We start from the raw sequence: 26,915 nt of genomic DNA on the forward strand, positions 1-26,915 counted from the left end.
AAAAATAGAATTAAATTGTTGGACATTTCTCTGAGGGACGTCTGCGAAACATTGAAAAGAGGTATAAGATCAGATTAAAAGACAGAAATCTTGGTTTAAATGAGGATCAAGGCAGGTCATAGAGAGGGAAAGTACCCCATGATGAGGTAAGTTAATGGAAATAGGGCAGGGGTAACGATGAGGTGATGTTAGTGGAAGGTATGCTTCCCTCAAAATAATCCAGATTCTCCTTCAGCTTACACTCTTTGCACGTTATTAAAATATCTGTTTTTTAAAAACCTCAATTTAACCTGCACTACATTAATTTGGAGATTAAAAGTGTGGTCATTGACCTTTGTCGTAACTAGTTATTATAGCATTATATTGCTTTCCTAAATGTAGGGGCAACATGGCACTGTGACTGTGAGTGTAACCATAGCAATGTTACACCATTTGGTGTACAGCTGCCAATAGCTGTTCACACTGTTGTGCTCTTAAAAACCGAGCAAGTGGTTGCGCGGTTTGATTCACGAAGCTTTAGCTTTCATTTGGGTGATAGTGGGTTCCAACCCCACAGCTCTGAAGATGGTTTTCCGTGTTTTCTCATTTTTACACAAGGCAAATGCTGGAGCTGTACCTTAATTAAGCCCTTGTCGCTTCCTTCCCACTCTTAGCCCTTCCCTATCCCATCGTTGCCGTAAGATCTGTTTGTTTAAATGTGTCGTAAAGCAAATTTAAAAAATTATATCATTAAATAATAAATCCAAGTAAGCAGTGGCCAGACTTACCGTTATGTTCAGTTCACTCGCACGTTCTTGGCGTTTTGGTGAAAATACTAGATATTTGACTTACACATTGTTTAGCTGTTCTGTCCGAATAACAACAATATGTTGCATGTTCATCAAACATTTTATAAATAAACGCGAATCATCTTCATCATGAAGAAAATTATTTTGGTATATCAGTCTCCAGTATTGGTACCTGGCATAAAAATAAAAGGTTGGCAGGAGTCAGGATAATTTAGTGCAGCCTGAAAAGAACGACCCACATGAGGAGTAAGTTTATGACAATCTAGAATTCACATGTGAGAAAGATATGAAACAGTTGATAAATCATGTAGGTGTAGTTCCTCGGGCAACAAACCTTGGCTGGTTGCTGAGGTAGATGTGAGATAGTAATTTTGGCTGTAGTAGATCACCGTTTCTTCGTAAATTCTTCGTTTCTTCCCACCGACCGCTTCTGGCAGCTTTTCGTTGGTCTCAGTTCTAACTGTAGGATCAATGATAAATCCTTCACAATGGGGTCACTTAAGAGCTACTTACCTACTTGGGTGCAGTTTGTAGAATTGTATATATAACTTACAGACTCTGTAGAATTCTAATGACCAGTTTAATGTCTTTTGTTAGGTTCTAATGAGAGAAGAAGGAACAAGACAGGGTATTCCTAAATATTAGTTGTGGGTGTTTTTATTTATTGTTCCAGTTGGAGTGTTAAAATCTAAAGTATAAAGCTTTACAATAACAGGCAATAAATGATAGCTGTAGACCAATTCACTGAATTAAAAGGCATATTTTGTGAGACGACATCACTTTCCTCCGTCATCCCTTTCGACGCCATGATCAGCAAAACAATGTTGTGACAAAATTGATATGCTTTAATGTGGATCATAATATCTATACACAACAATTTTGACATTATTCAAATAGTCAACATCAGTTGGTTATTATAATACTAATATCAAAGTGTCTTAAATTTCTCTCCTTGTTAAATTATTGTTATTTAGCATGGTATCACTTACCCATTTGTTAACATTTTTATAGATTTATATAGAAACAGTTCATAGTCCCAATACACCTCCAAATATAACTTTATTGTAAATTTACTTGTATTTGTTTGATAAAATGACCTAACTGTATTTATTCTGGCCACTTAATCCGATGTCCTCACTGGGTCATAAAACAACCAGAGTTGCCATTCTTTTGCTATATATATCCTGGGCCTACTAAAAATTTACGGAAATATCCAATTGATTTCCTATAGGCACGAAGTTTCGAAGTTCAACATAATAACTTATGTTAAATCTTCTTTTGTATGAAACCTAATTCTTGGAGGAAATTAACATCATGGCTGCTCATATCGGGTAACAGTTAATATTGTCAATAACGTGTACTGAGATTCGCCTAATTCAGATATTTATTTTAATTTTCTAGTGTTCTCGATATTTCTGTTAGAATATCATATTAGCATAATTTTAATATACGAGCCTATACATATTAATCTCTGGGTATTAATGGTACTGTGGATACATAACAAAAGATCGTCGCCCTCTCTAAAATATTTTATTTTTTGCCAGGCTGAATGGCTCAGGCGGTTGAGGCGCTGGTCTTTCGACCCCAACTAGGCAGGTTCGATCCTGGCTCAGTCCGGTGGCATTTGAAGGTGCTTAAATACGTCAGCCACGTGTCGGTAGATTTACTGGCAAGTAAAAGAACTCCCGCGGGATTAACAGCCGGCACCTCCACGTCTCCGAAAACTATAAAAGTAGTTAGTGGGACGTAAAACGAATAACATTATTATTAAATGTTATTATGAATTGTTTTAATGGAACTATCACGCATTTATGGTTCCCACCACTTCATGAATGAGAAAAGATTAAAATGAATGCAAGAAATAGTTTCGTTAATATAGCATTTCGTATTGTACTTAGTCTAGCAATAAACTGAAATGAAACACACGGTTTCAGTAAACTATATGACGTTGAGAGGTGAAAGAAAGTATTTGTTTAGCTGAAATATCATCTATGTCTCCGAGATTACTTCGAGTGTGTGTTCAAGAGCAAATCCATAATTTGACAGCAATTTGTAAATCTAATTCGGGCAGAAATATGCAACATGTAATGTTAGGATATCTACTCAACAAATAGTATCAGGACTTACCAAAAAACCAAAACAAACATTGATGAGAAATTCTTTTAAATTCGTGCATTCTGAGAAGAAGAGCCAATGCTTCTATTGCCACTAGACGACAGCTGCCTAACCAGATCGGCCTGCAGATATTGGGATATTGGGGCAGAACGTGGTCAACGTAATTACACCCTCAGATAATTGCATTATAATAATAATCTAGAATCTATGTAAATTTATTTTAGTGACCAGAAAAAAAAATTAGATGTCCGGCTTCTTGCCTGCATTGTCAGCACTGACGCCTTCAGTTCAGTCCCGGATTCGATTCCCGGCCAGATTGAGGATTTTACCTCGTTTGTGGTTAATTCACCTGGCTCGAGGACTGGCTATTTTTGTTGGTCTTAATACACTTCTCTTCATTCACACACGACGCATCACACTACCAACCATCACAGAAATACGCAATAATTAATCTACCCCTCCTCATAGAGTTGGCACCAGGAAGGGTATCCAGCCGTAAAACTGGGCCAAGCCATATCTTCTACTCGTATCGCACCCGCAAATTCAACAGAGAATGGTAAAAAGCAGTCGAAAAATAAGAGGACGGAAAATAGCAAAATATTTCCTTTAGAAAGACGAGCTTTAAAATTTGTGTCCCGAAGGTCAATGTAATCTATGAAATAGCAAAAGTAGAATCATTGGCGTGGTTTACAAATCCCGATAGGAGCAGCCACGTTTCAACTAGATATTCTATTGAATAAATACTTATTTAAAAATATAAACTTTCGCAAGACTCATTTCTATGGGCTGTCATAGTCAATATAAGGAAGATGAAATGAAATCTCGTGCAAAATATATATAGGATTGGGGAGGATGTCCTCTTTGTGTGCTGTAGATGTTAAAGGTTACAATACAAACTTTCTAAACCATGGTCCCACTCTTGCACTACTCAGCTGGTCGCTACTGCTCTTCCCTGGACAAGAATGGCAGGCTCTGTGGTGATGACATCACTGTTACGGCGCATTGTTGCTGCTGTTCGTGCTTGGACTGGGACTCGTGACCATTAGAGTAGGACTAGCGGTTGCTGTGATATCTCCAGTTTTATTATTGTTGTTGTTGCTTCCATCCCTTGGCTCCCTATAGAAGCCAGCACCATTCTTCCCACCATCCCTTAGGATTTGTCTCAGCCTCTCCTTTTCTAACCAGTGATAGCGTAGTTTCTCCTCCATCGCTGACAATGTCTTCAGCTGTTCCTAAAACAAGAGAGGATGTATTTCGTTACTCTGGTCAATAAAAGTTATTGCCTGTTTTACTATAACTGGAAAAGAAACGAAATTTAAAGGGTGAAACATATTTATTATTTTTTGTATGGTTAACGTACAAATTATATTGGTCGGAAATTAATACATCTGATAAAACGAAGTAGATCTAAAATAATAATTTACGTTTTGGTCTACATAGCAGCAGATAGTATAGCCAGAAAAAGTTTAGCGTTCCCGTTACAAATAGTCATATTGTTTGTGGACACCACATTTGCACTGAACAGAAGCCTACCCAGTTCATAAATTGGAATAAATTATCAAGGGAAATGTTCAATAAATTTGAAGTTCTTTGAAAATGTTTCAGAAAAAGTTAGGTAAACAAGTGATAGGGAATCTGCCACCTGGGTGACGGCTCTAAATCAGATCATTGATGACTGACTGATTTTGATTGATTGGTGAAGAATGTTAGCACATTTCTGTTGGTGGGACTAAATCGTACGGCTGGATTTTGCAAGGTAGATCGAATCCGTCTGGTTTCCGTGTGATCAAGATAGACTATGGCACTCGAAGGGAGGGTCGTATGACCAGGTCTGAAGGAAAGTGAAGGTACTGTACCAGCCCACTGTATCATGGCATTCTGAATCGATGGGTGTCCATATCAAAACATGTTGATTGCGAGACTAGAAATGTCTTCGAGGAGTCGTATTGAGAGGCATCGTCACAGGATTCTCACCAGTGTGTTCACAGTTCGAATTCCGTTCGATGCTTGTGGGATTGTTGAAATGAAATGTCACGTCCCTGTGGCTAGGATTCCACTTAAAACTGCCCACATTGTCCACATAGTACTATAATGTTTTGATTGATGCTTTTATTTGTAGACATGATAATATGGTTTGGGGATTTCCCCGTGTCAAGGAAATAAAGTGAAATTCGTTGCGTTTCTCAGAGAAATTTGCCCCGAGTCTTCAGAAGAAAATCTTGACTGTTCACGAGGAAGACTTGTACAATAATTGATAAGGTTTGTCTGCTTTTGCTTTTGATAACGTACCTTGGTGACCACGGGGCCCTAGGGTGATAAGGTAGTATAAAACATACGACTGGTAGCCAAAATCTGTGTGCAGTATTTCATTAATGAAGATTCCAACCCTCCGTACATGGGTACAGGTGCTTCTGGTGCAAAATAGCGTGAGATATTTTTGACGTAATGCGAACATTGTGCGAATATACAGACAAGACAAACACTCGAAAACAGTGAACCACAAAAATTGTGCAGTAGTGTCATCTTTTCAACAAAATTGCTGTATGTAATCAGGGAATTAATTTTACGATGACTCCTCGAGACTTCATGCATCATCTAGAAACTGTAGTTTCACACAAATAACATTCTCTGGTCTAAAATCGAATAATCATAATTTAGTAGTTAGGGTAAATAAGAAACGGGTATAACAGCTTTTTGTTAAAATATTATGTTAGAAAAAATATATTTCTGTATAAGAACATTAATATTTGTACTAAATATGCTGGTGCAAACAACAAGCGCACAGAATTTGTAGTATTATTTATCATGTTTGTTTTTCTCTGCCTTATTTTCCAATATTTAAATACTACGTTCTTGTTCTCAAAATCTGTTCTTTGTATTGTGCATTATGTAGTATAAAATACACCCGTAAATGGAGTATTTCCCTGTTTGTGGTTCATATTTAAATAAATAAATATTTTTTAATACATCGAAATGGAAGAGGTGTGAGAAAATAAGATCCAAATGTTATTACAGTATGAGTGTAATTAATTCTCGACCTATGGGTCTCAAACTACAAAGTCTCAAAATTTAGCCTATCTTTTCAACAGGAGTATTTTAATAAATCTCAATTCGGCTTGAAGACAAGATAATTACAAACGACTTTTATATTATTATTATTATTATTATTATTATTATTATTATTATTATTATTATTATTATTATTATTATTTCTATCGTTTTCAATATTTCTTGATGCCAGCTGATGATTTTTTTCTTTCTCTCCTGTGAGAGTTGTTGATGAAGGATATTACGTTTTTAAGAGGAATTACAACTAGGCAATCATCCTCTATTACCTCTGAGGTGAGGAAAATGAAAGAGGTCTGATCTTTTGAAATTATCGGCAAAAGAAAGGGGAAGGGTCTTCTCTCATGTGAGAGTGATTTCCGGGACTTACTAGTTATATATCGTTGAAAATAAAAAGCAAAGTCATCTCCGTGCAGGCCATGAAGGCCCTTGGAGGTGTAGAAGGTAAAGGCTTCCACTATCCGCAACCTCGGCACTTGATGAGGTAGGGTGGTTAGCTCTACGCCCGGCCGCCTTTGCCCTAGGAATTAACCTGGTCTCATTTTTGGTGTAGGCTGTGTGAACCTCAGGGCCATATGCACCTCCGGAAGTGGAAATCTCATTTCTTAAATTTTATTACTTCCTGACGGGGATTGGAACTCACGTCCTTCCGGTCGAACCGAGCACGCATTTACCGCCTCAGCCAGGCAGCCCCTATCGTTGAAAATGGGAAGGAATAAAAAGACTATTTCTGTTGATTAATTCCACCAAAATTATTACGTTTCAAAACATTGAAAATTGTATCATCATCGCACACTAAAGGTTAAGCCTTGTCGCTGCAACAATTCTCTCAATCCTGCCCGTTTTGTTCACTTTTTTGTAGTCTTTACTTCCCATCAAGTATCTCACGTCCTCGAAGTACGACTTCCTTGGTCTTCCTCTTCCTTTATTTCCTAGTATTTTTCCTACAAATACATTTACAAGGAAGTCATTATGTCTCAAGGTAAGAGCTACAAGTTTCAACTTCCTTCTTTCCATATCGTTTATATCTCCGTTGCTTAATCTTCTTTTAGAACATCTCAATTCGTCTTTTTTCTTTATTTTTGAGTCCAGCATGTCCTCGTCATTTTCCTCCAAATCCACATTTCAGTTGCTAACATTGAATTTCTTTCTTTTTCTCCAGTAGTCCAGCTCCCACAACCATATTTCAGACAGAATATTTTAAAAAAAGCCTTTCTTGTTTCTAAAATGATATGGGTATTTGTACTTTTTTAATTTTGAAAGGCCTATTTAACTAGAGTTATACTTTAAATCTGTGGCTTGGTTCTAAAAGGACCAATGTCTTTTTTTAAAATCGAAATTGAGATATTAACAAACGCTTGTTTTCCTGACTTGCAACATGTTAAAAGGGCCAATGTCTCTGATAAGTACTAAACGAACAGTTAACGTTTAATTAAATAAGCTCTTGCCAATAATGTTAGATCACCAATAAAGATTAGAGACCTGGCAATTTTTTAAGAATACGATAGAAAACATTGGTGTTTAATCAGGTGACTTCCACAAAGAAAGTATAAAGTTATTTGAAGTTAGTTGTTGAAAAAAATAGTTGAAAAACTATAAGCAAAACTTAAAATGCTCATAGCTCAAAAACAGGTTTTTTGACATTGGCCCTTTTAGAACCAAGCCACTGAAATTTCCTTGGTGCATCTATTGTCTTCAGTGATAATCCTTCCTTCCTTCCTTCTTTCTTAATCTGCTTACCCTCCAGGGTTGGTTTTTCCCTCGGACTCAGCGAGGGATCCCACCTTTACCGCCTCAATGGCAGTGTCCTGGAGCGTGAGACATTAGGTCGGGGGATACAACTAGGGAGGATGACCAGTTCCTCGCCTAGGCGGCCTCACCTGCTATGCTGAACAGGTGCCTTGGTGGAGGATGGGAAGATTGGAAGGGGTAGACAAGGAAGAGGGAAGGAAGCGGCCGTGGCCTTAAGTTAGGTACCATCCCGGCATTTGCCTGGAGGAGGTGGGAAACCACGGAAAACCACTTCCAGGATGGCTGAGTTGGGAATCGAACCCACCTCTACTCAATTGACCTCTCGAGGCTGAGTGGACCCCGATCCAGCCCTCGCACCACTTTTCAAATTTCGTGGCAGAGCCGGGAATCGAACCCGGGCCTCCTGGGGTGGCAGCTAATCACACTAACCAGTACACCACAAAGGTGAACGATAATCCTTCCTAAGTAACAAAAATACCGCACTTGTTCTACTTTGGAATTTACTATTCTTATGTTTGTATTAGCTCCCCTGCTATCTTTGCTCACAACTAAAATTTTGGTTTTCTTATTATTGATATAAAGTTTGTAATGTTTCAATGTATCACGTCAGTTTATTGTTTCAAATGTTCGTTCGTGGTGAACCGTGGTGAAGTATACACGTTTAGTGTCTTATGTTTATTGAGAGCCATGGTGGTGTATGCACGTTTAAAAGGCCTTCGCAATGTATAATAAGAAAATAGGATAAAGAACGTACGAGGAGACGGGCTCAAGCTACTGAGCTACATCATCATCACTTACAGATTTTCTCATTTCTGTGTGTCGTGGCCACACTGGTCTTGTCCTTGCTGGTCACATCTCTGCTGTAGCGTTGCCATCCCGGACAATCCTCGGTTTCCTTCAGAGCACATTGTTACGATAAACCGGTGAAAGTCATCACATGTTCCATCCACCTGGTTCTAGTCTTTTCCTCGTGGTCTACTGCCCTCGATCTTTCCTTTCATGAACAACTTCTCTACATTGGCTCACGGTCGTTTTGAACTGAAGTATTATTTTACTGATACAGGAAGAAAGGCTTTTACAGTCTTCAGCTCCTGAAGAATGGACTCATTGGTTCTTCTTACAGTCCAAGGCACACGCCACCACCAAATATAAAAAGGCATCGATGCATTTTCTGTTGAAAGCCTTTACGGTCCAGGTCTCACAGTCATATGAGAAAATACGATTGATTAAATTTCCTATAACAGCTGCTGAACGGAATAGTACATATCGGGAAAAACAATCGGGACCAAACAAAACCTCATGGCGCAACAGTCCCGAAGGGCCAGAGCCTACCAAACGACCACTGCTCAGCCCGAAGGCCTACTGATCACGAGATGTCATGTGGTCAGCACGACGAATACTCTCGGCCGTTATTCTTGGCTTTATAGACCGCGGCCGCTGTCTCACTGTCTGTTAGCTCTTCAATTGTAATGACGTAGGCTGAGTGGACCTCAAACCAGGCTTCATATGCAGATAAAAATCTCTGATCTGGCCGTAAATCGAACACGGGGCCTCCGTGTAAGTGAAAGGCATGCAACCCTTGACCACGGATCGGGCTAAACATGGAAGACAATAATTTGAATTAATATTTTGTTACAAAGCCGCAAACATTTCAGTGACGAATTCTATGACATGTGTGTATGCCTTCCTTTCTGACTTCCTATAACGAAAAACAAAAATCGTATTGTTTTTACCATGTTAATTTTATGAATGCTATTTTTTTTTGCTATTTGTTTTACGTCGCACCGACACAGATAGGTTTTTGGCGACGATGGGATAGGAAAGGCCTCGGAAGTGGAAGGAAGCGGCCGTTGCCTTAATTAAGGTACAACCCCGGCATTTGCCCGGTGTGAAAATGGGAAACCATGGAAAACCATCTTCAGGGCTGCCGACAGTGGGGATCGAACCCACTATCTCCCAATTACTGGATACTGCCTGCACTTAAGCGACTGCAGCTATCGAGCTCGGTATTTTATGAATGAATGCGGAAGAATATCTTGAAGTAACATTAAGTTCATGAACAATTTATGTCCTTCTACAGGACATAAACCCGACCGGCTAACCTGCCCACTAGAAATGACTGTTTCCCATCAACCTTCGGTGATGTTCACTGTATAAGTAGAATCCTATGCAATATGAACAAGTTAATCAGAAATCGATTCAGTTGCATATACAGTACCTGAATCCTGTCGAGATGTCTCGCGTGACTCCACGGTAGACTTCCTCGAGATGTCGCGGCTGCGGCATCGATTAGTTGTTCCTCTAGTGGATCTATAGCTCTCTGCTCAGACCTAAAAATGCGCAACACAGTATTTTTAAATGCACTCAAAAATTAATAGATGTGGAGAGTTAAGCTTAGGGTATAATTGAAATAAAAAGAGATAGAATGAAAGAAAGACAATCACAGCCATGCACATGAGATTAGATGAACATTTAGGGATAAGAGTAAATGCTCGTCAGTGACATAGAAAGAGAGTTCATAATCAAATACATTTAAGATTCCACTCTGATTTAAGTAGGTTCTTTGTATCAAAATAAAGTTGGAAATGAAAATCCACAGCCTGTTTCCCACGGGTCGCCCAGATTGGTTGCGCAGTAGATGTTAGTTTTTCCTCGTCCTGCTCGTGACGTCATCACAGGAGCACCGTGACTGTGTAGCATACAACCACATGTGTATCTTATTTCGTTGTTTATAGCTGTCTGTCTTATAAAGAAAGGATTTCCACGTAATATATATACGTAAATTTCTTCCGTATATTGCTGTTGATTTATATAGTGGCCTACTGTATTTTGCGTAGTGTGTGTGTCGTAGTTTCGTTTTTGTGAGATCTCTGTTAAGTTACTGTGTTTCGTGCAGTGAGGTGCACTTATTTTCGTTTCGTTAGTTGCGTGAACAGTGTAATAGTAGCTGAAGTGAAATATCTGTGTTCATAGAATCATTGCGTTAGAAAACCGTTCCGTTAATGGTTCACCGCAATCTACAGCGAGACCTGATTGTTCAGCAGAGGGATTTCGATACCTCGCCGGCTACATCGCCTGCCGTGGAAGAAAATATGACAGGTCAATGGGAAGTCCCACTGGGGAAAAGCTTTCCATTTCTTCTGGTACAGCCCCTGTGGGATGGATAGAAGTGTTATCTCGGGTAGGTCTACTCGTTCCATCGGAAGAATGGCAAAACCAAATAAAGGAATTGGAGTTCATTTTCACGGACTCTCATGGACGTGCTGAACCTAATATTATACGCAAAGTGTGTCAAATAATTAGCGGTAAATTTCCCGCTGTACCACCAGATATAGTAAAATATGTTAGAACGAGAACATTTCTACGTATACGACAAATGAACATTCGGGCAAGGACTGAAAAATCCATAGCAGCTCATCGGCGAAAGGCACGACAGTGGATTTCATCTTCAAAAGCAACCACTTCATAAGATCTGATCTCACAGGTAGGACTGTGTTCTAATTAATTATTTTTCCTGTTCTTTCTTATTCTTTAATTTTTAAAAGTTAGGAATATCTATGCATTGTTTCGAACATGAACTTACTTCTGCTGCTGTTATAATATGTGTTAAGCTTTAAATTCGATACCTGCGGAAGTGAGTCAGTATATCGTATGTTAACATGCGGTAGTTCCATTACGGAAGTTCTGCTGTCAGGATTTAATGTTACAAACATTTCGTATTTCTAAATATTTATGTTTAGAGATTTGAGAGCGCGTAACCTTCTTCAAACTACTGTAAATAGAGGAACTTGGAAATGTTAATAAATTTAAGCGTTGGTCAGTGTGCCGTCACGTTACATTTACACCTTATTCGTAATAGAAATAATGAAAACTTACTATGCTGTACTATATTTCAATCTTATAACAGCAGTAATCTTTGTGTCTGGTCTGCAATTAGTTCTGAGAAACTGTAATATTTGCTGGTATTATGAGATTCCTACTGATTCGCGCGCTGTGGGCTCGGCTGCTTTGCTCCTACTGTGACGTCATTTCGTTAACCAATAGCAGCTCGTCTCGCGTTGGGCCCAACCTTTAGTAGTGTTTAAGAACCTTGCCTGTTTCCAGTCACTCGTTCGTGTCAGGAATGGAATGAATGAAGCCCCCATCTAGCGGCGACGATAGGAATTGTGCCGGCTGCCGAAGCCTGTCGCACTCCTCTGGGGCAATGATTTATGAATGATAGATGAAATGAAATGATATTGGAGAGTGTTGCTGGAATGAAAGATAACAGGGGAAACCGGAGTACCCGGAGAAAAACCTGTCCCGCCTCCGCTTTGTCTAGCACGAATCTCACATTTAGTGACCGGGATTTGAACTATGGAACCCAGTGGTGAGAGGCCGGCGCGCTGCCGCCTGAGCCACGGAGGCTTTCAAAATAGAGTTGTTGAGTTATATTAATCCAAAAATAGCAATTGAAGAATTTTGAAGCTACGGCGGTAGTGACGTTCAACGAATACGTGTATGGTGAACAGTACATGCGGAAAACGTGTACTCCATTTCATAACGTTAAAGAGTTTGGGTGGATAAGACACATACGTACGCACTACTATCCCAAAAATAAATGTACATGTGTTCTGTCTCGAAAACCATTCGAAATATAGCGTATGTCCGTATGAAGTTCTTTGCTTCAAATGATCTTTGTCATATACCTGAATATTGACCATTCCACCTGGGACATTCCGTATAAATCGCTGTAATGGATTCTTAAGGGAGTTTATTGTGAGCCAATCGTAAATAATGAAAGTAAAATCATATTATGTCCGCCTCTGTGGTGTAGTGGTTAGCGTGATTAGCTGCCACCCCCGGAGGTCCGGGTTCGATTCCCGGCTCTGCCATCCTGGAAGTGGTTTTCCGTGGTTTCCCACTTCTCCTCCAGGCGAATGCCGGGATGGTACCTAACTTACGGCCACGGCCGCTTCCTTCCCTCTTCCTTGCCTATCCCTTCCAATCTTCCCATCCCTCCACAAGGCCCCTGTTCAGCATAGCAGGTGAGGCCGCCTGGGCGAGGTACTGGTCATACTCCCCAGTTGTATCCCCGACCAAGAGTCTGAAGCTCCAGGACACTGCCCTTGAGGCGGTAGAGGTGGGATCCCTCGCTAAGTCCGAGGGAAAAACCGAACCTGGAGGGTAAACAGATGATGATGATGATGAAAATCATATTATAATAATATTAAGTACTTTAATTCGTCATAATAATAAAATTAGCAAAAAGTAAATAAAATGTAAATACACGAGCACAATGTGACGTTACGTGACGTGGTGTCATAATGCGTGATGCACCGTGGGTCTACAATGCCTATGATTAGTATTACTATGCGACCAGCACCATGAGTATACGTGGCCTGTTATTAGTACCACTATATGAGGAATGATCTAGCTGGCGCCCGTAATTAGTATCTCTCTGTGAGGAACCTCATGGGTCTGCATTGCTTGTGAGCAGTACCTTTACCGGGCGAGTTGGCCGTGCGGTTAGGGGTGCGCAGCTGTGAGCTTGCATCCGGGATATATTGGGTTCGAGCCCCACTGTCGGCAGTCCTGAAGATGGTTTTGCGTAGTTCCCCATTTTCACATCAGGAAAATGCTGGAGCTGTACATTAATTAAGGCCACGGCCGCTTCCTTCCCACTCCTAGGCTTTTTCTACCCCATCGTCGCCATAAGGCCTCTGTGTCGGTGCAACGTAAAGCTAATCCTAAAAAAAGAGAAAACTGAGTACCCTTATGCGAGGAGCTCAATTGGTTTGTTTTGCTTGTGAGTAGTGCCGTTGTGTGATATACCCTGGGTCTACTTTACCTGCGATTAGTACCACCTTGCGAGGAACACCATGATTCTTGTTAACTGTGATTAGCTCTACTATAGGAGAAACATCATGGTTCTGCTTTACTAGTGATTTAGTACTAATATGAGAATCCAGTATACTGGATGTGGGGTCCTTTTGGACAACAAACATCATGCCAGAACATAAGACATTGTGAACCGAATTCAATGATTGTTTTGGATTTATGGTATTTTTTTCATCACCTTTCCTTTTAGTTCCTAGTCAGTCGATAAATTTCTAAGCGCTTAATTTCGTTGCTCATCGTATTATTGGGAAGCTATGACCTACCTCTTAGGCTCCAACAACATCATCATCATCATCATCACAGAGACTTGATGCCATAACTTTCATAGTCATCAGGCGGGGTAGCATGTATTAATAATCACAATGATTTCAGCACATCGCCTAGACATGAACATTATTCGTGAATACATTTTCCTCCCTATGGTGGAAAGAGGCATTGAATACATCTCCGGTATCTCCAGTCTGTTGCAAGGGGTGACAAAACGGCTGATCACGAGGCACTTTGAATCCGGGAGCGTGGGTTGGTGAAATTGGGGCAGGCCTTCTACTTTCAAATTTCCTATCCCTAACCTTCCTTAATACTTTTCCTCTTCCAAATTCGGTGTCAGATTAGTGAGATCCGGGGAATCATCCATTTCACACCCAGGTATGTCTTAACCTTACTGGATTTGGTAGCTGTATCTTCACTTTTTTTGTTTCATGTTTAGTTTAATACTTTAATATTATAAAAATATAGTTACTGTGATCATAAATCTGTATTGTTTTATAAGAAGACGCTACATAAAGGGGCTTTTCAGCCTCAGTGGCATGTAAATCATGATCAATAAATTCAATTCAATTCAATTCAATTCAATTCAATTCAATTCAATACCCTTATTCTTTAAAGCGTCAGAACTGTACCTTTTTCTTCCTTTGATTATTGGTAAGATAGGAGAGTTTTCTAGTTATACTTTCACTTAAACAGTAATCAAAACCATCGGCACCTTCACTCTGTACATTGGTGAAATACACCCAAGGTATCCGTGATCGTCGTAAGAGGTGATTAAAAGGGCAGTCCCTATATGCTTTCATTTTGAAACTGCGGGCCTAAGCTGAATCTGACATTACTTACACTTACTTACTTACTTACTTACTTACTTACTTACTTACTTACTTCTCCCAGACCCTTTACCTTCATTTTTCCTATATGACCTTCCTACGTCAAAACTGCTGATCTAGACGGCAGAGACATGTCACGCTCTCCGAAGCCCTTCGTGTCGATTGCTGAACAATATGAACTCTTCCACACATCCCCCTGATCAGCATTACAAGAGGATAGTTCCTTAGTTGTACTCTCCCTTAAGACAATAATAATGCTTTTGGTTTTACGTCCCACTATCAAATTTTTCAGTTATTGGAGACACCAGGATGCCGAAATTATGTCCTGTAGATCTGCCGATTCGTTGTTGTCATGCATGAGCACCTTCGAATTTCGTCGAAATGAGCCTTGATCGAACCCACCAACTTCGTCTCAGAAAACCACGTTCCACTGTCACTCAGCCACGCACCCTTATAACAATAATCACCATCACTAGATGAGAAATAAATCTACAACCCACATTTACGATAGTGATTTCGTCAGCTAATGGAGCTGCAGAGCGATCGTTGATAATCAAATTCGACATCAGTCACGCCTTAGCCGCACACTGACTGTGTTCGAACATTTGCGGTGACCAAAAAATCACGGATATTTGCGGTCACTGAGATATACTTGTGCCCACCCACAGAAATTTCCCAGCAGTCACAGGAGATTTGCGGTCGCTGCATCAGGGAGTGGGCCCCATTAGCTTAATCTCGGGGTATCCTCGCTAACATGCCTGGGCTCCTGCTCGCTCGCTTCGAAAACATTTTTCTCTCGTGAGCATTATTTAGAGACCGATATCTTCAGCCATCATTGTGCACATTACAATGGTTGTATGTACGGAAAGTATCGGGAAAGTTAACATGGCATCGTACCCGGGTGTGCCTGAAGGAGAAGAACATGTTTGGTTTTTGAAAACATAGATTAGATCAGCTGACGGGTTTTGAGTAACAATGTCTTAAAATTGACGCATGGTTGAAATACGTTTAAAACGGACACTTTTTGTGTTCCACCTGCGATAAAAGATATTAAAATAATTATAAATTCAAAACCTAACTTAAAATGGAATGAGGAAAATGATGACGTCATTGGCTTTTCTCTAGGCCCAATCGTTGTTTATTAAACAAACTCCGAACTTGAGAACATATAATAATTTGGTTTGCAGTAAATTATAGGTTTTAAAATGCTGGTTCCCATTACATTTTATCTATATAAATAAAGTTGTAGGCGGTCCGCTGTCTTTAATTTAGTTTGTTTTGCCAATTCTTCAGATATTTATCCGTTTTGGGTCAACTCAAGACAGAATCGGTGGTTTTTACTTTTCGTGTCTGTTTGTTTGTCTGTCTGTTTGTCTGTTCCACCATCACGTCGAAACGGCTAGATAGATCTCCACTAAACTTCATATTTAGAGTATACGCATCCCGGGGAAGGTTTCGATATGCATATCATTTTAAAATCTTGGAATAGACGGGGGGGTTATAGGAAAACCAGAACGGGTTTCCTCCATTTTCTCTTATACTATTGATTTTCTGTAAACTCCGTGGACCGTACGAGAAACGTCTCTTCATTATAAACAACTTTCGTTATGTTCATAATTTACTTTTCTCTTCACATGACGGAGAAATTTATTATTTCATGCGGGTATCATGCTCTGCATTGAGTGACCGACAGACCGACAACGAACCTACAGGTTACCATGGCAACGTCTCTGAGTGCTTGCCAAGTGGGAAGTAACGTATTGCCATTTTCCTCATCATGCTTATAAATTTGTGGTTGTTCCTTGGGTAGAAGGCAAGAGAGGCGTCAATCGGCCTATCTGCGGGATATTGGCGGAATATCGTTGGAAGTTATAACCGCCCTCGAATAGATTAAGTAATAAGACCATTAGTCATCTTCCTATCTGTTTAGCTAAGAATCACTGCGCCAAATTTCTCCTCTGTTACCGCTTTATTATATCCATAACTCACACCAGCATAATTTATTGAGGGACATTTGATTTTCCAATACATTCACTTGACATTTACATATTTGTCGTTATACAGCTGTCCTCAGTTATAATCCATTTTCTATTAATTTCAATTTTCTTAACTGTATTATTTTTTCCTTACATGCTTCGTATGTACGCGAGTGCTAGAATCTACTAGATATATTTCCACCAAACCTCATATCGATGGCCTAGAACGAAAAACTCTTATCTCACAAAGTTCTTCCTATCCATTACTTCCCTAAAACTGGTTACGCCTACCAGCCACACATGAATACTCAGTCCATCAGAACAATGTTCGTTGTGTTCTTTATTCCTATGCCGACGTGTGAAGGAAAATGAACCTTATCGTACCGTACTATAGGAAAGTATGTCTGCGTGACGTATTTACTGACTCCTACAGTATAAATTTATATGGTTAATTTTCCTTTACGCATCATCGTAGGAAAATAAACCCAATGAACATTGTTCTGATGGACTGCGTATTCATGTGTGGCTGGGAGGCGTGACCAGTCTTAAGGGAAATAATGGATAGGAAGAACTTTTTGAGATACGAGGTATTCAACCTAGGCCATCAATATTTAGAATCCACCTGTCTTAGGGCAAATATTGTTTCTAAATCCCTGAACTAACTGGGGGTTTATACGAAACCGAAACTGTGATTTTGCACTCCCACAAAACATACACAAACAAAATTCATGGAAATCTACCTCCCCTAATGGAAATTAATTTCTAAACCTTTTTCTCATGTTCATCATTTCGATACGAAGATTAATGAGGGAGATATCATTAACGGACCGTTTTTCGGTACAAGTCCCATCGGACTTAAGTCAAGAGCGGGTGCGTGTAAAGCGTATTTCTTACAACTTGAAAACTACTGAAGATATCCGAACCAAACTTTATATTTAGCATCCACCTGTCCAAAGGTAGGTTTTAAAGGTCCATAACATTTCATGTTCCCGGGCTGGACTGGTGGTTTACAGGGAACCGAAATGGTGATTCTTCCACAATATATACAGTACAAGACCAACCTGACTAGAAATCGACCAAACGTGATAGAATTCCATCTCTAAAACTTTTTTTTTCATGTCGATTTGTTCGTCAGGAGGAGTAATACGGGAGATAACATGAATGGTCAGTTTTGCAGGTTAAGTCCAGCGGACATAGCCCAAAAGGTGTTGTACGTGGAGCAGATTCCTTATCTATCTATATAAATAAAATCGTAACGACTGTGTGCCTGAACATTGACTATTTTGGCGAAATTTTCGCACAGTTACCCGTTTAAGGGTTAATAATGGCCAACTGCATATTTTTTTGGTTTAGTTTCCTGAAAGTCCTAATTTTTACCATCCTCATCCTAAATCCAGATTGCGGCACAATCTGCCAGACGAAAAAAGAAAGTGGAAATTTGACAAAATTATACGTTTTAGCCCGTAACGGACGGAAAACACCCAAGATCATAACATTTTTCACCTTTTATCCTCGAAGATTATCGAAATATGGAGGCAATTTTAATGATGGTGCAGACCTTCGGGATGTCCTATCACATAACGGATTGCACAATCTCCGTTCAATTTGGAATGATCTACAACCTTGGTCTTTTGACCTTTTTGTCGTACCTGTATCCTTTTTACGTTTGATTTTTCTCTGTTAATGGATGTTAAGTAAATTTGGACTTTTCACATGCATAATTCATACTTTCAGTCACTTGTAGGAAATATAGAATCATCAAACTCTTCACGAAAATTGGCCCACCCAGTAGTCATATGTGAACCAAATGCTATGTATGTAGCTGTCACATATTTATCGGAAAAGTAATGCAATGTGAGATAATCTTACAAGAACTTTACCCTGTTCATAGTTTCTAACTCAATCTGACCCAAGAATAGATGAGATATCAATGGACCAGCCATTTAGGCCACTAAATCCGGCGTCTTATGGTACAATCCTTTGTTGATATGACGCACGTTTAGCAGCAGTTATCTGTAAATGAAGGTCTGCAACATTTTTTTTTTTTGCTAGGGGCTTTACGTCGCACCGACACAGATAGGTCTTATGGCGACGATGGGATAGGAAAGGCCTAGGAGTTGGAAGGAAGCGGCCGTGGCCTTAATTAAGGTACAGCCCCAGCATTTGCCTGGTGTGAAAATGGGAAACCACGGAAAACCATCTTCAGGGCTGCCGATAGTGGGATTCGAACCTACTATCTCCCGGACGCAAGCTCACAGCCGCGCGCCTCTACGCGCACGGCCAACTCGCCCGGTGGTCTGCAACATTGTAAACAAGCATATACTTCCGTATGTCGATCTATATATATTCACTGATGTCGATTTGTAGCGACCGAGAAAGGGTGTGTCTCCTATTGTAATCAGTACTCCCCATACCGACTTTGACTAGCAATAGGAATGGGGTCCTTCTCCAACTCCTGTCTAACGGGCAGTAGTAAGGAAGGCCTACCATTGTAATGAAGTTCACTTCTCGATTTGACTTGCAGAATGCAAGGGAGCATGCAGTTTTGTTTAAAACTCCCCTACCCGATTGTGTTTGGCAGTAGGCAATGGTGCTTGCAATTATAAACAAATGACCTCATCTAAAATGTGACTGGCATTAGGCATAGTGGCCTGCTATTTTGATGGAAACTCACTATGTTGGTGTGACTGGCAGAAAGCTGGCTGGCAGTAGGAAAAGGGGCCTGACATTATAATGATAACTGCACAACTCAATTTCGACTGATAGTAGGGTAGTTGCCTGCCATTATAATAACTCCTCAACTGTTATCTGTCTGGAAGTAGGAAAGGGGGCTGCTATTGTAAAGAAAACTCCCCAAATCGATTGTGACCGCGCAGTAAGCAATGGGGCCTTCAATGATAATGTAAACTTCCAAACTCGATTGTGAATGGCAGTAGGAAAGTGAGCCTGCCATTATATCACAAATCCGTAACAAAGACTTTACATTGGAAACAGCGTATGGGGACGTCCCCACGTTGTTTCTCGGATAACGCTAAGAGATATGCAATTTTAAAACAATCTTATTTACTGCATGTACAGTATTTACTTCGATATTCGAATACAATGTAGAATACCGTAGCGATGCACGGGTACATTTGCTAGTCCAGAATATTAATCTAGAACGAGTGAGCAGGAGCCCAGGCAGGTTAGCGGGGATACCCCTAGATTAAGCTAATGAGCCCCACCCCGTGCTGCAGTGACCCCAAAACTCGTGTGACTGCTGGGGAATTTCTGTGAACGATCACAAGTTTTGCCACTCTCTAAGTGTCCACCTCTACAACCACGCTCTATTTTGGCCCTAAGCTTTCTATCATTATGTATAATAAATACGGAGTATAGAAGGTATCTTACCTCATGGCTAAAAGTTGGTCAATCTTGTCTGGTAGAGGCTGTGAAGGTCTGTCTTCTCCTTTACTGGTACTCCTGTCGCTACTGACTGTGCTGCTACCGGTACCGTTTTCACTGCTACTGATATTGGTGCTCGATCCTGCAGACGCTGGAACGGATTTATGGAGTGTCTTGGGCTTGCCCGGAGGTGCTACGACTGAAACAGCGATATAAGCGTTGCGATGTCTTGCTCTCTGCTGCGCTAGGACTTGTGGACTGGACGTTACGCGATGATAAGCGAAGTGAGGCCATTGACGGCTGCCACCAGTTCTATGACCACTTCCCTCTTTCTGTGGCCAAGTGCTGCTTATATGATTCGAGAGGGCCGATTCTAAAGATGATTTTGTCCAGTCGTCTTTCTCACTGTGCTCTGCTTGAAAATTTGGCCAATTGTCTCCATCAACGCTGTTTTCCTTCTGTGATGACATATCTGGAGGAAATTTTGGCCAGTTGTTCATTATTTTATTTGCGGTGGCTTCATTATCGTCCTTGGAATGCTGTTTCTGTTGTTGGTTTACCATATTTGAGATAGCAGACCACTGCTTATCGGTGTTGCCACCATGCTTTATCGATTCAAGAGATAAATGTGGCCATTCGTCCCTTGGTCTATCATAACTGCTTATGTCACTATAATACGGTGGTTTAGCATTACTTCGTTCTTCTTTGGACGGCATACGGTAATTATTTGAACTCAATGTTTGCCAAGGTGGATAAGTAATCCTTGTTTCTTTGGAAGATGTCAGCTTTAAACCCGCATTTTTAGAACTATTCGGATGTGAATTAGGATCATCTGTATTACGCACTTCATTCTTCCCGTTTATGTTCTTATATCTGCTTGTCACTCTTTGCCACTTACTCTCTTGTTCTTTACTACCTGGAGGAACTTTCGTTCCAGAGAGATAAGCAATTGCTGAGTCAATTGTAGCCATCTTCTGATCGTGTGATTTGGTATCATTCCCTTCATGCGGTTCTTTTTCCTTATCAGTCTTTTTTCCCGATATGGATTTTGGAGAGTAAGGAGTATTTTTTCCATTGGCCTTTGCTTCATTTGGGTTATTTTGGTGGTTATTATCACTCACTTTCTGGTTTTGCTCGTCTTTATTAGTTACTGGAATCAAGACTCCAGCTTTCTCTAACTGGACACGCCTGATGTCACTTTTGCCCTTACGCGTCTTGTTTCCTTTATGTTTGCCTTTATGCTTAGGTTTCTTCTTTTTCTTCTTTCCCTCTTTCTCATTAATTTTAATTCCGTTACTTTGTACTTCAGAGTTAACACTGTTTATTTCTTTATCACCCCTTTTCACTGTCTTTTCCTTTTCAACACCAGTAGACTTATCTGTCTCTGGCTGACTCTGAACTGACTCAGATTCAGATTCACCGGATTTTACATCCATTGTCAACTTTTTATTCATTGAAGATTTATCACCCTCTAATTCATCATCCATACCAGCCACCATCTTCTGTTCAGCTTCAATGGACTCGGGTCTAGGACTTTCAGTGTCCAGAGACTTCATCATTTCTCTTCTGCCTGATTTGTCACCGTCTAACTCGTCGTCTAGAGCAGCTACTCTGTCTTGTTCCTCTTTTAATGTTCCTTGGCTCTTCTTTTGGTCCTTCGCGAAGTCCAGTTCTTTCACCTGATCTTGAGTGGCATTTCGTTTATTCACCTGTATTGCTGTATCAGAGTGACTTGTAACGATATCATCACTAGTATGAGTTTGAGCTTCCTCCAAGTCCTTTAGCTTCTTTAGTGATTTATGTGATGCAACGAGATCTGCGTCCAATTGTTCTGAAAAATAATTGCATTTATTAAGTTACTTTACATTCATTACTCTATATATTTAAATAGGAAAGTCACATTTGTAGCACATATTATGGAAAATAACTCGATTATTAATTCTGCATTGTAAATTTATACTAAAGGAGACATAGTTAAATTATGAGAATGGCAATTTATCTATTTTAATTTCTAAATTATTAGAGAACCACAAGAGAGAGCGTAGGGAGGACGGATATGAACTGGTAGTGAATCTTTTAGAAGGTATTTTCATATGCATTATCACATGGATAGATAGAATCCCAATTAGCCTATGGCGGTTAAAATCAACTCTCTATTACAGTGTTTCCACAAAATGTGGATCACGACCCCTAGGAGAACTGCAGGATGCTGTTTGGGAGGGGAGAGATGGATTTCATTATTTTATTACACTATTACATTTCCATATTTTACTTTAATAAATGTACCGATACTACTTTTCACAACAATGTACAGAATGCGTGTAAATTATAGCACATGTAACACATGTGATGCATCATTCATCACCAAGAATTCTCCTCTTTCTCTTATGTAAAAAAACACTGACTTACCTGATGGTATCAATATTTCAGTAGATGATGCCCACAAGGCATTATACAACATTAAAGTTGACACCTCACCAGGCCCAGATTATATTATAGTTCGTGTATACGGCACATCAAGGTTACTAAATTTCTGACGTTACTCGTCAACACGATGCTTCATTTTTTCTATGTACCTTAAACTCTAAATGGCTAAACAGTTTTAATACATAAGGGTGAAGACATAAATGATATTAAAGGAAAGAGACCTATAACCATATATTCGGTTATTAGGGGAATAACTGGACGAGTACTAGATCTGAGACTGCGTTCATATGTCACATTAAGTCCTCACCGGCGTGGCTTCGTGCCATTACCTGGAACTCATGTCAACGCTTCCCTCGTGAATGGTTGCCTCTAGGATGCGAAACGTAACAAAAAGGATTGTTGCGTCATTTTTAGACGTCACAAAAGCAATTGACTCTACCGGACATGAACATATCAAACGATCTCTTCGACAATCGGAAATTCCTCCAAACTTATGTAGACTAATTGAAGCATTTCCTACAGAGAACACAGTTCAAGTGGGAACTGATAATAAGAAATCAAAACCCGTCGAATTTAAGTGTGGCGTAGCTCAAGAGTCACCTATCTCAACACTACTGTTTAATTCAGCAATGAATACTGTAATACAAAATCTCACTGACCATGGCATACGCCAACGTTATGGCTATATTTTATCTTATGATCTACAGCCGTTATCTTCATTTGCTTTCACAGATGACCTAGTCATCCTCAGTAAAACCGAAACTGATGCTACTACCTTGTTAAATTTAGCTGAAAGCAGCTTTGCAGAAATTGGTTTACATATCTATCCTCTTAAAAGCAAGTCTGTAATTCTGAAGAAATGAAAATTAACTGAAGGAAATGTCACTACACTCGAAATATCAATAATCCCATCGATAAAAAAATGAACGAATCAAGTATTTAGCAACTGGCTTCAACAACGAAATTTCTCTTGACAGACAAAAACTAATAAGCACAATAACTTCTGACTTAAATAATCTGGTAAAAACAAAATTTCTAAAACCAGAGCAAAAGATCAAGATAATTAACGAGTTTGTTTGGTCGGGTTTGATCTATCCTCTACAATGTGCCCCTCTGACACAACTATCACACACTTTTATTAAAGATCTGGGCAAAATTATAAGAAGTTCTGTAAAAGAAATAATGATGTTGCCAGATAATACCCAATTTCGATGCTGTATAGTGCGAGAAAGGTCAGAGGGATGCGAATAATTTGCGCAGAATGGAAAGCCAGTGTACAGCATTACAATATTTGTAATCGCTTACTCCATATTCAGGACGTTCCTCTACCATACGTAAGGAAGTTAACTGAAGAACAAGATATGGTACTCCACAGACTTCACATACAAAAAGAAAGTCTTCCCCCAAAGCTTGACGTAAGAAAACTACGTGAAATTATGAGAAATCGATCCTTTCAGTCGTGGTGCCAGCTGCCACATAAAGGAAAGGGAGTTGTGTTATATTCAGACTGCCCGAAAGCAAACTCCTGGATGACTCATAAATCACTCTGTCCTCTTCTGAATTCATAAACGCAGTGAAGATGTCATGCAACCTCACCGCAGTCAGGTCATTCAAGGCAACCCGTTGCTTCCAAAATGGCTGTAACGAGGCAGAAACCCTTGAACATGTGCTGGGATTCTGCCGGAAAACTGAGCTAATGCGCAACCATCGCCACCATCGTGTAAGAACGTCGATTGCTCAAGGCTTGAGACAGCGTGGATGGGAGGTGCACGAGGAGGTTCACTGCATCTCTAGCGATGACGCTAATCGCAGGGCTGACATCATAGCGATCGACAGAAAGGACATTAAAGCAATTGTCTTAGAACCCACCATTCGCTTTGAAAGAGACCTAAATCAGGCTCGGGATGTGGACCTAGGAAAGCAAACTATTTATGTTCCGTGCTTGCCTCACCTCTCATCCAAGTACAAAATACATAACGATGGGTTGATAGCCAGAGGCCTGATTTTCGGAGCAAGAAGCACCCTCCCTAGTCTGACATCGACCTTCCAAAAAAAAAAAATGAAAGTTCCATTCTGCGAATTAGAAAAATATATTAATACAGATACTGAGGGACTCTCTGCGAATCATTCATTTCCATCTGTACCTCATAACGTGATTAACATTGCTCCCTCACAACCCTGAAAAAAGAAGATAAAACTCCATTGAAATTGAAACTGTATTCCGGATCCAAATGCTCACCCTCTTTGGAGGACGGATGATTTATCTATATCTATATAAATAAAATTGTTTCTGTTTGTCTGTTTGTCTGTCTGTTTGTCTGTTCCACCATCACGTCGAAACGGCTGGATAGATCTCAACCAAACTTCATATTTAGAGTATACTGACCCCGGGGAAGGTTTCGATATGCATATCATTTTAAAATCTTTGAAAAGACGGGGGTTTTATAGGAAAAACGGTTTTCCTCCATTTTCTCTTATACTATTATAGGCAAAATATCGAATTTGTCGTATAAGGACGAGACAAAGCTCAATTTAATCCTCTTGACGCAAAGAACAAAACTCGGTAAGCCCTACGGGCCCGAAAACCATGTTTTAAGGCCCTAAAACCAACCGTTACGGAGATATTGGCACCACACTACCCCTGCTCTAGGAATCGGATAAAGAAATGAACTGCCGTAACCATGGCAACGTCAGCTCCAGGATTCTAGAGCAGTGAGATTATGCATGTACGTTTGGGCATAGCTGTCAACCAAAATAGGTACAAATAAGACTTAATATCTGGGAAAAAAATATACTGTTGTGTAAGGCACTCGTAGGGCTCCTTTGGGCGGGGATGGAAAGGGGGTGAAGAACGAGTGTAAAAATCTATATAAATAAAATTGTTTCTGTTTGTCTGTCTGTTTGTCTGTTCCACCATCACGTCGAAACGGCTGGATAGATCTCAACCAAACTTCATATTTAGGGTATACTCATCCCGGAGAAGGTTTTGATATGCATATCATTTTAAAATCCTTGAATAGACAGGGGGTTTATAGGAAAACCAGAATGGTTTTTCCACCATCACGTCGAAACGGCTGGATAGATCTCAACCAAACTTCATATTTAGAGGATACTCATCGCGGGGAAGTTTTCCATATGCATATCATTTTAAAATATTTGAATATATGGGGGGTTTATAGGAAAATCAGAATGGTTTTTCCACCATCACGTCGAAACGGCTGGATGGATCTCAACCAAACATTGTATTTAGAGTATACTAATCCCGGGGAAGGTTTAGATATGCATATCATTTTAAAATCCTTGAATAGACGGGGGGTTTATAGGAAAACCAGAGTGGTTTTCCCACCATCACGTCGAAACGGCTGGATAGATCTCAGCCAAACTTCATATTTAGAGTATACTCATCCCAAGAAAGGTTCCGATATGCATATAATTTTAAAATCTTTGAATAGACGGGGTGTTTATAGGAAAACCACAGTGGTTTTCCTCTATTTTCTCTTATACTATTGATTTTCTGTAAACTTCGTTTACCGTACGTGAAACGTCTCTTCATTATAAACAACTTTCGTTATGTTCATAATTTACCTTACTCTTCACATGACGGAGAAATTTACAATTTTCTGCTGGTATCATGCTCTGCATTTAGTGACCGACAGACCGACAACGAACCTACAGGTTACCATGGCAACGTCTCTGACTGCATGCCAGTAGGGAAGTAACGTATTGCCATTTTCCTCATCATGCTTTTAAATTCGTGGTTGTTCCTTGGGTAGATGGCAAGAGAGGCATCAATCGGCTCATCTGCGGGATATTGGCGGAATATCGTTGGAGGTTATAACCGCCCTCGAATAGATTAAGTAATAACACCATTAGTCATCTTCATATTTGTTTACCTAAGAATCACTGAACCTAAATTTCTCCTCTGTTAGCGCTTTATTATATCCATAACTCACGGCATTTATTTATTTGTCGTTATCCGGCTGTCCTCAGTTATAATCCATTTTCTATTAGTTTCAACATTCTTAACTGTATTATTTTCTTCCTTAATTACGCCGTATGTACGTGAATGCTAGAAACTACTGGATGCATTTCCACCAAGATTCGTATTTAGAATACACCTGTCCTTGATAGGTTTCAGGGCAAATATTGTTTCTAAATCCCTGAACTAACTGGGGGTTTATACGAAACCGAAACAGTGATTTTGCACTTCCAAAAAATATACACAACAAAAGTTTATGGAAGTCTACCTACCTTGGTAGAAATTAATGTCTAAACCTTTTTTTCTCATGTGCATCATTTCGATACGAGGATCAATAAGGGAGATATCATTAAAGGACCGTTTTTCTGTACAAGTCCCATCGGACTTAACTCACGAGCGGGTGCGTGTAAAGCGTATTCCTTACAACTTGAAAACTACTGAAGACATTCGA

General features: G+C 39.9%; 1 protein-coding gene across 1 annotated transcript in view; it reads right to left on the bottom strand.

Annotated features, from left to right (window-relative positions):
- Positions 1 to 1,429: 1,429 nt before the first annotated feature.
- The window catches only part of LOC136881917 (myb-like protein X), a 116,645-nt gene continuing 91,159 nt past the window's right edge, over positions 1,430 to 26,915 (bottom strand). Inside the window, exons 7-9 of the mRNA XM_068229111.1 lie at positions 20,065 to 21,889; positions 9,940 to 10,051; positions 1,430 to 4,135 (exon numbers count right to left, since the gene is read on the bottom strand). Coding sequence (XP_068085212.1) covers positions 3,896 to 4,135; positions 9,940 to 10,051; positions 20,065 to 21,889 — 2,177 coding nt within the window. The 3' untranslated portion in view covers positions 1,430 to 3,895. The remainder of the gene's footprint in view (positions 4,136 to 9,939; positions 10,052 to 20,064; positions 21,890 to 26,915) is intronic.

Source organism: Anabrus simplex, chromosome 1 (genome assembly GCF_040414725.1).
Source record: "Anabrus simplex isolate iqAnaSimp1 chromosome 1, ASM4041472v1, whole genome shotgun sequence".
Taxonomy (NCBI): domain Eukaryota; kingdom Metazoa; phylum Arthropoda; class Insecta; order Orthoptera; family Tettigoniidae; genus Anabrus; species Anabrus simplex.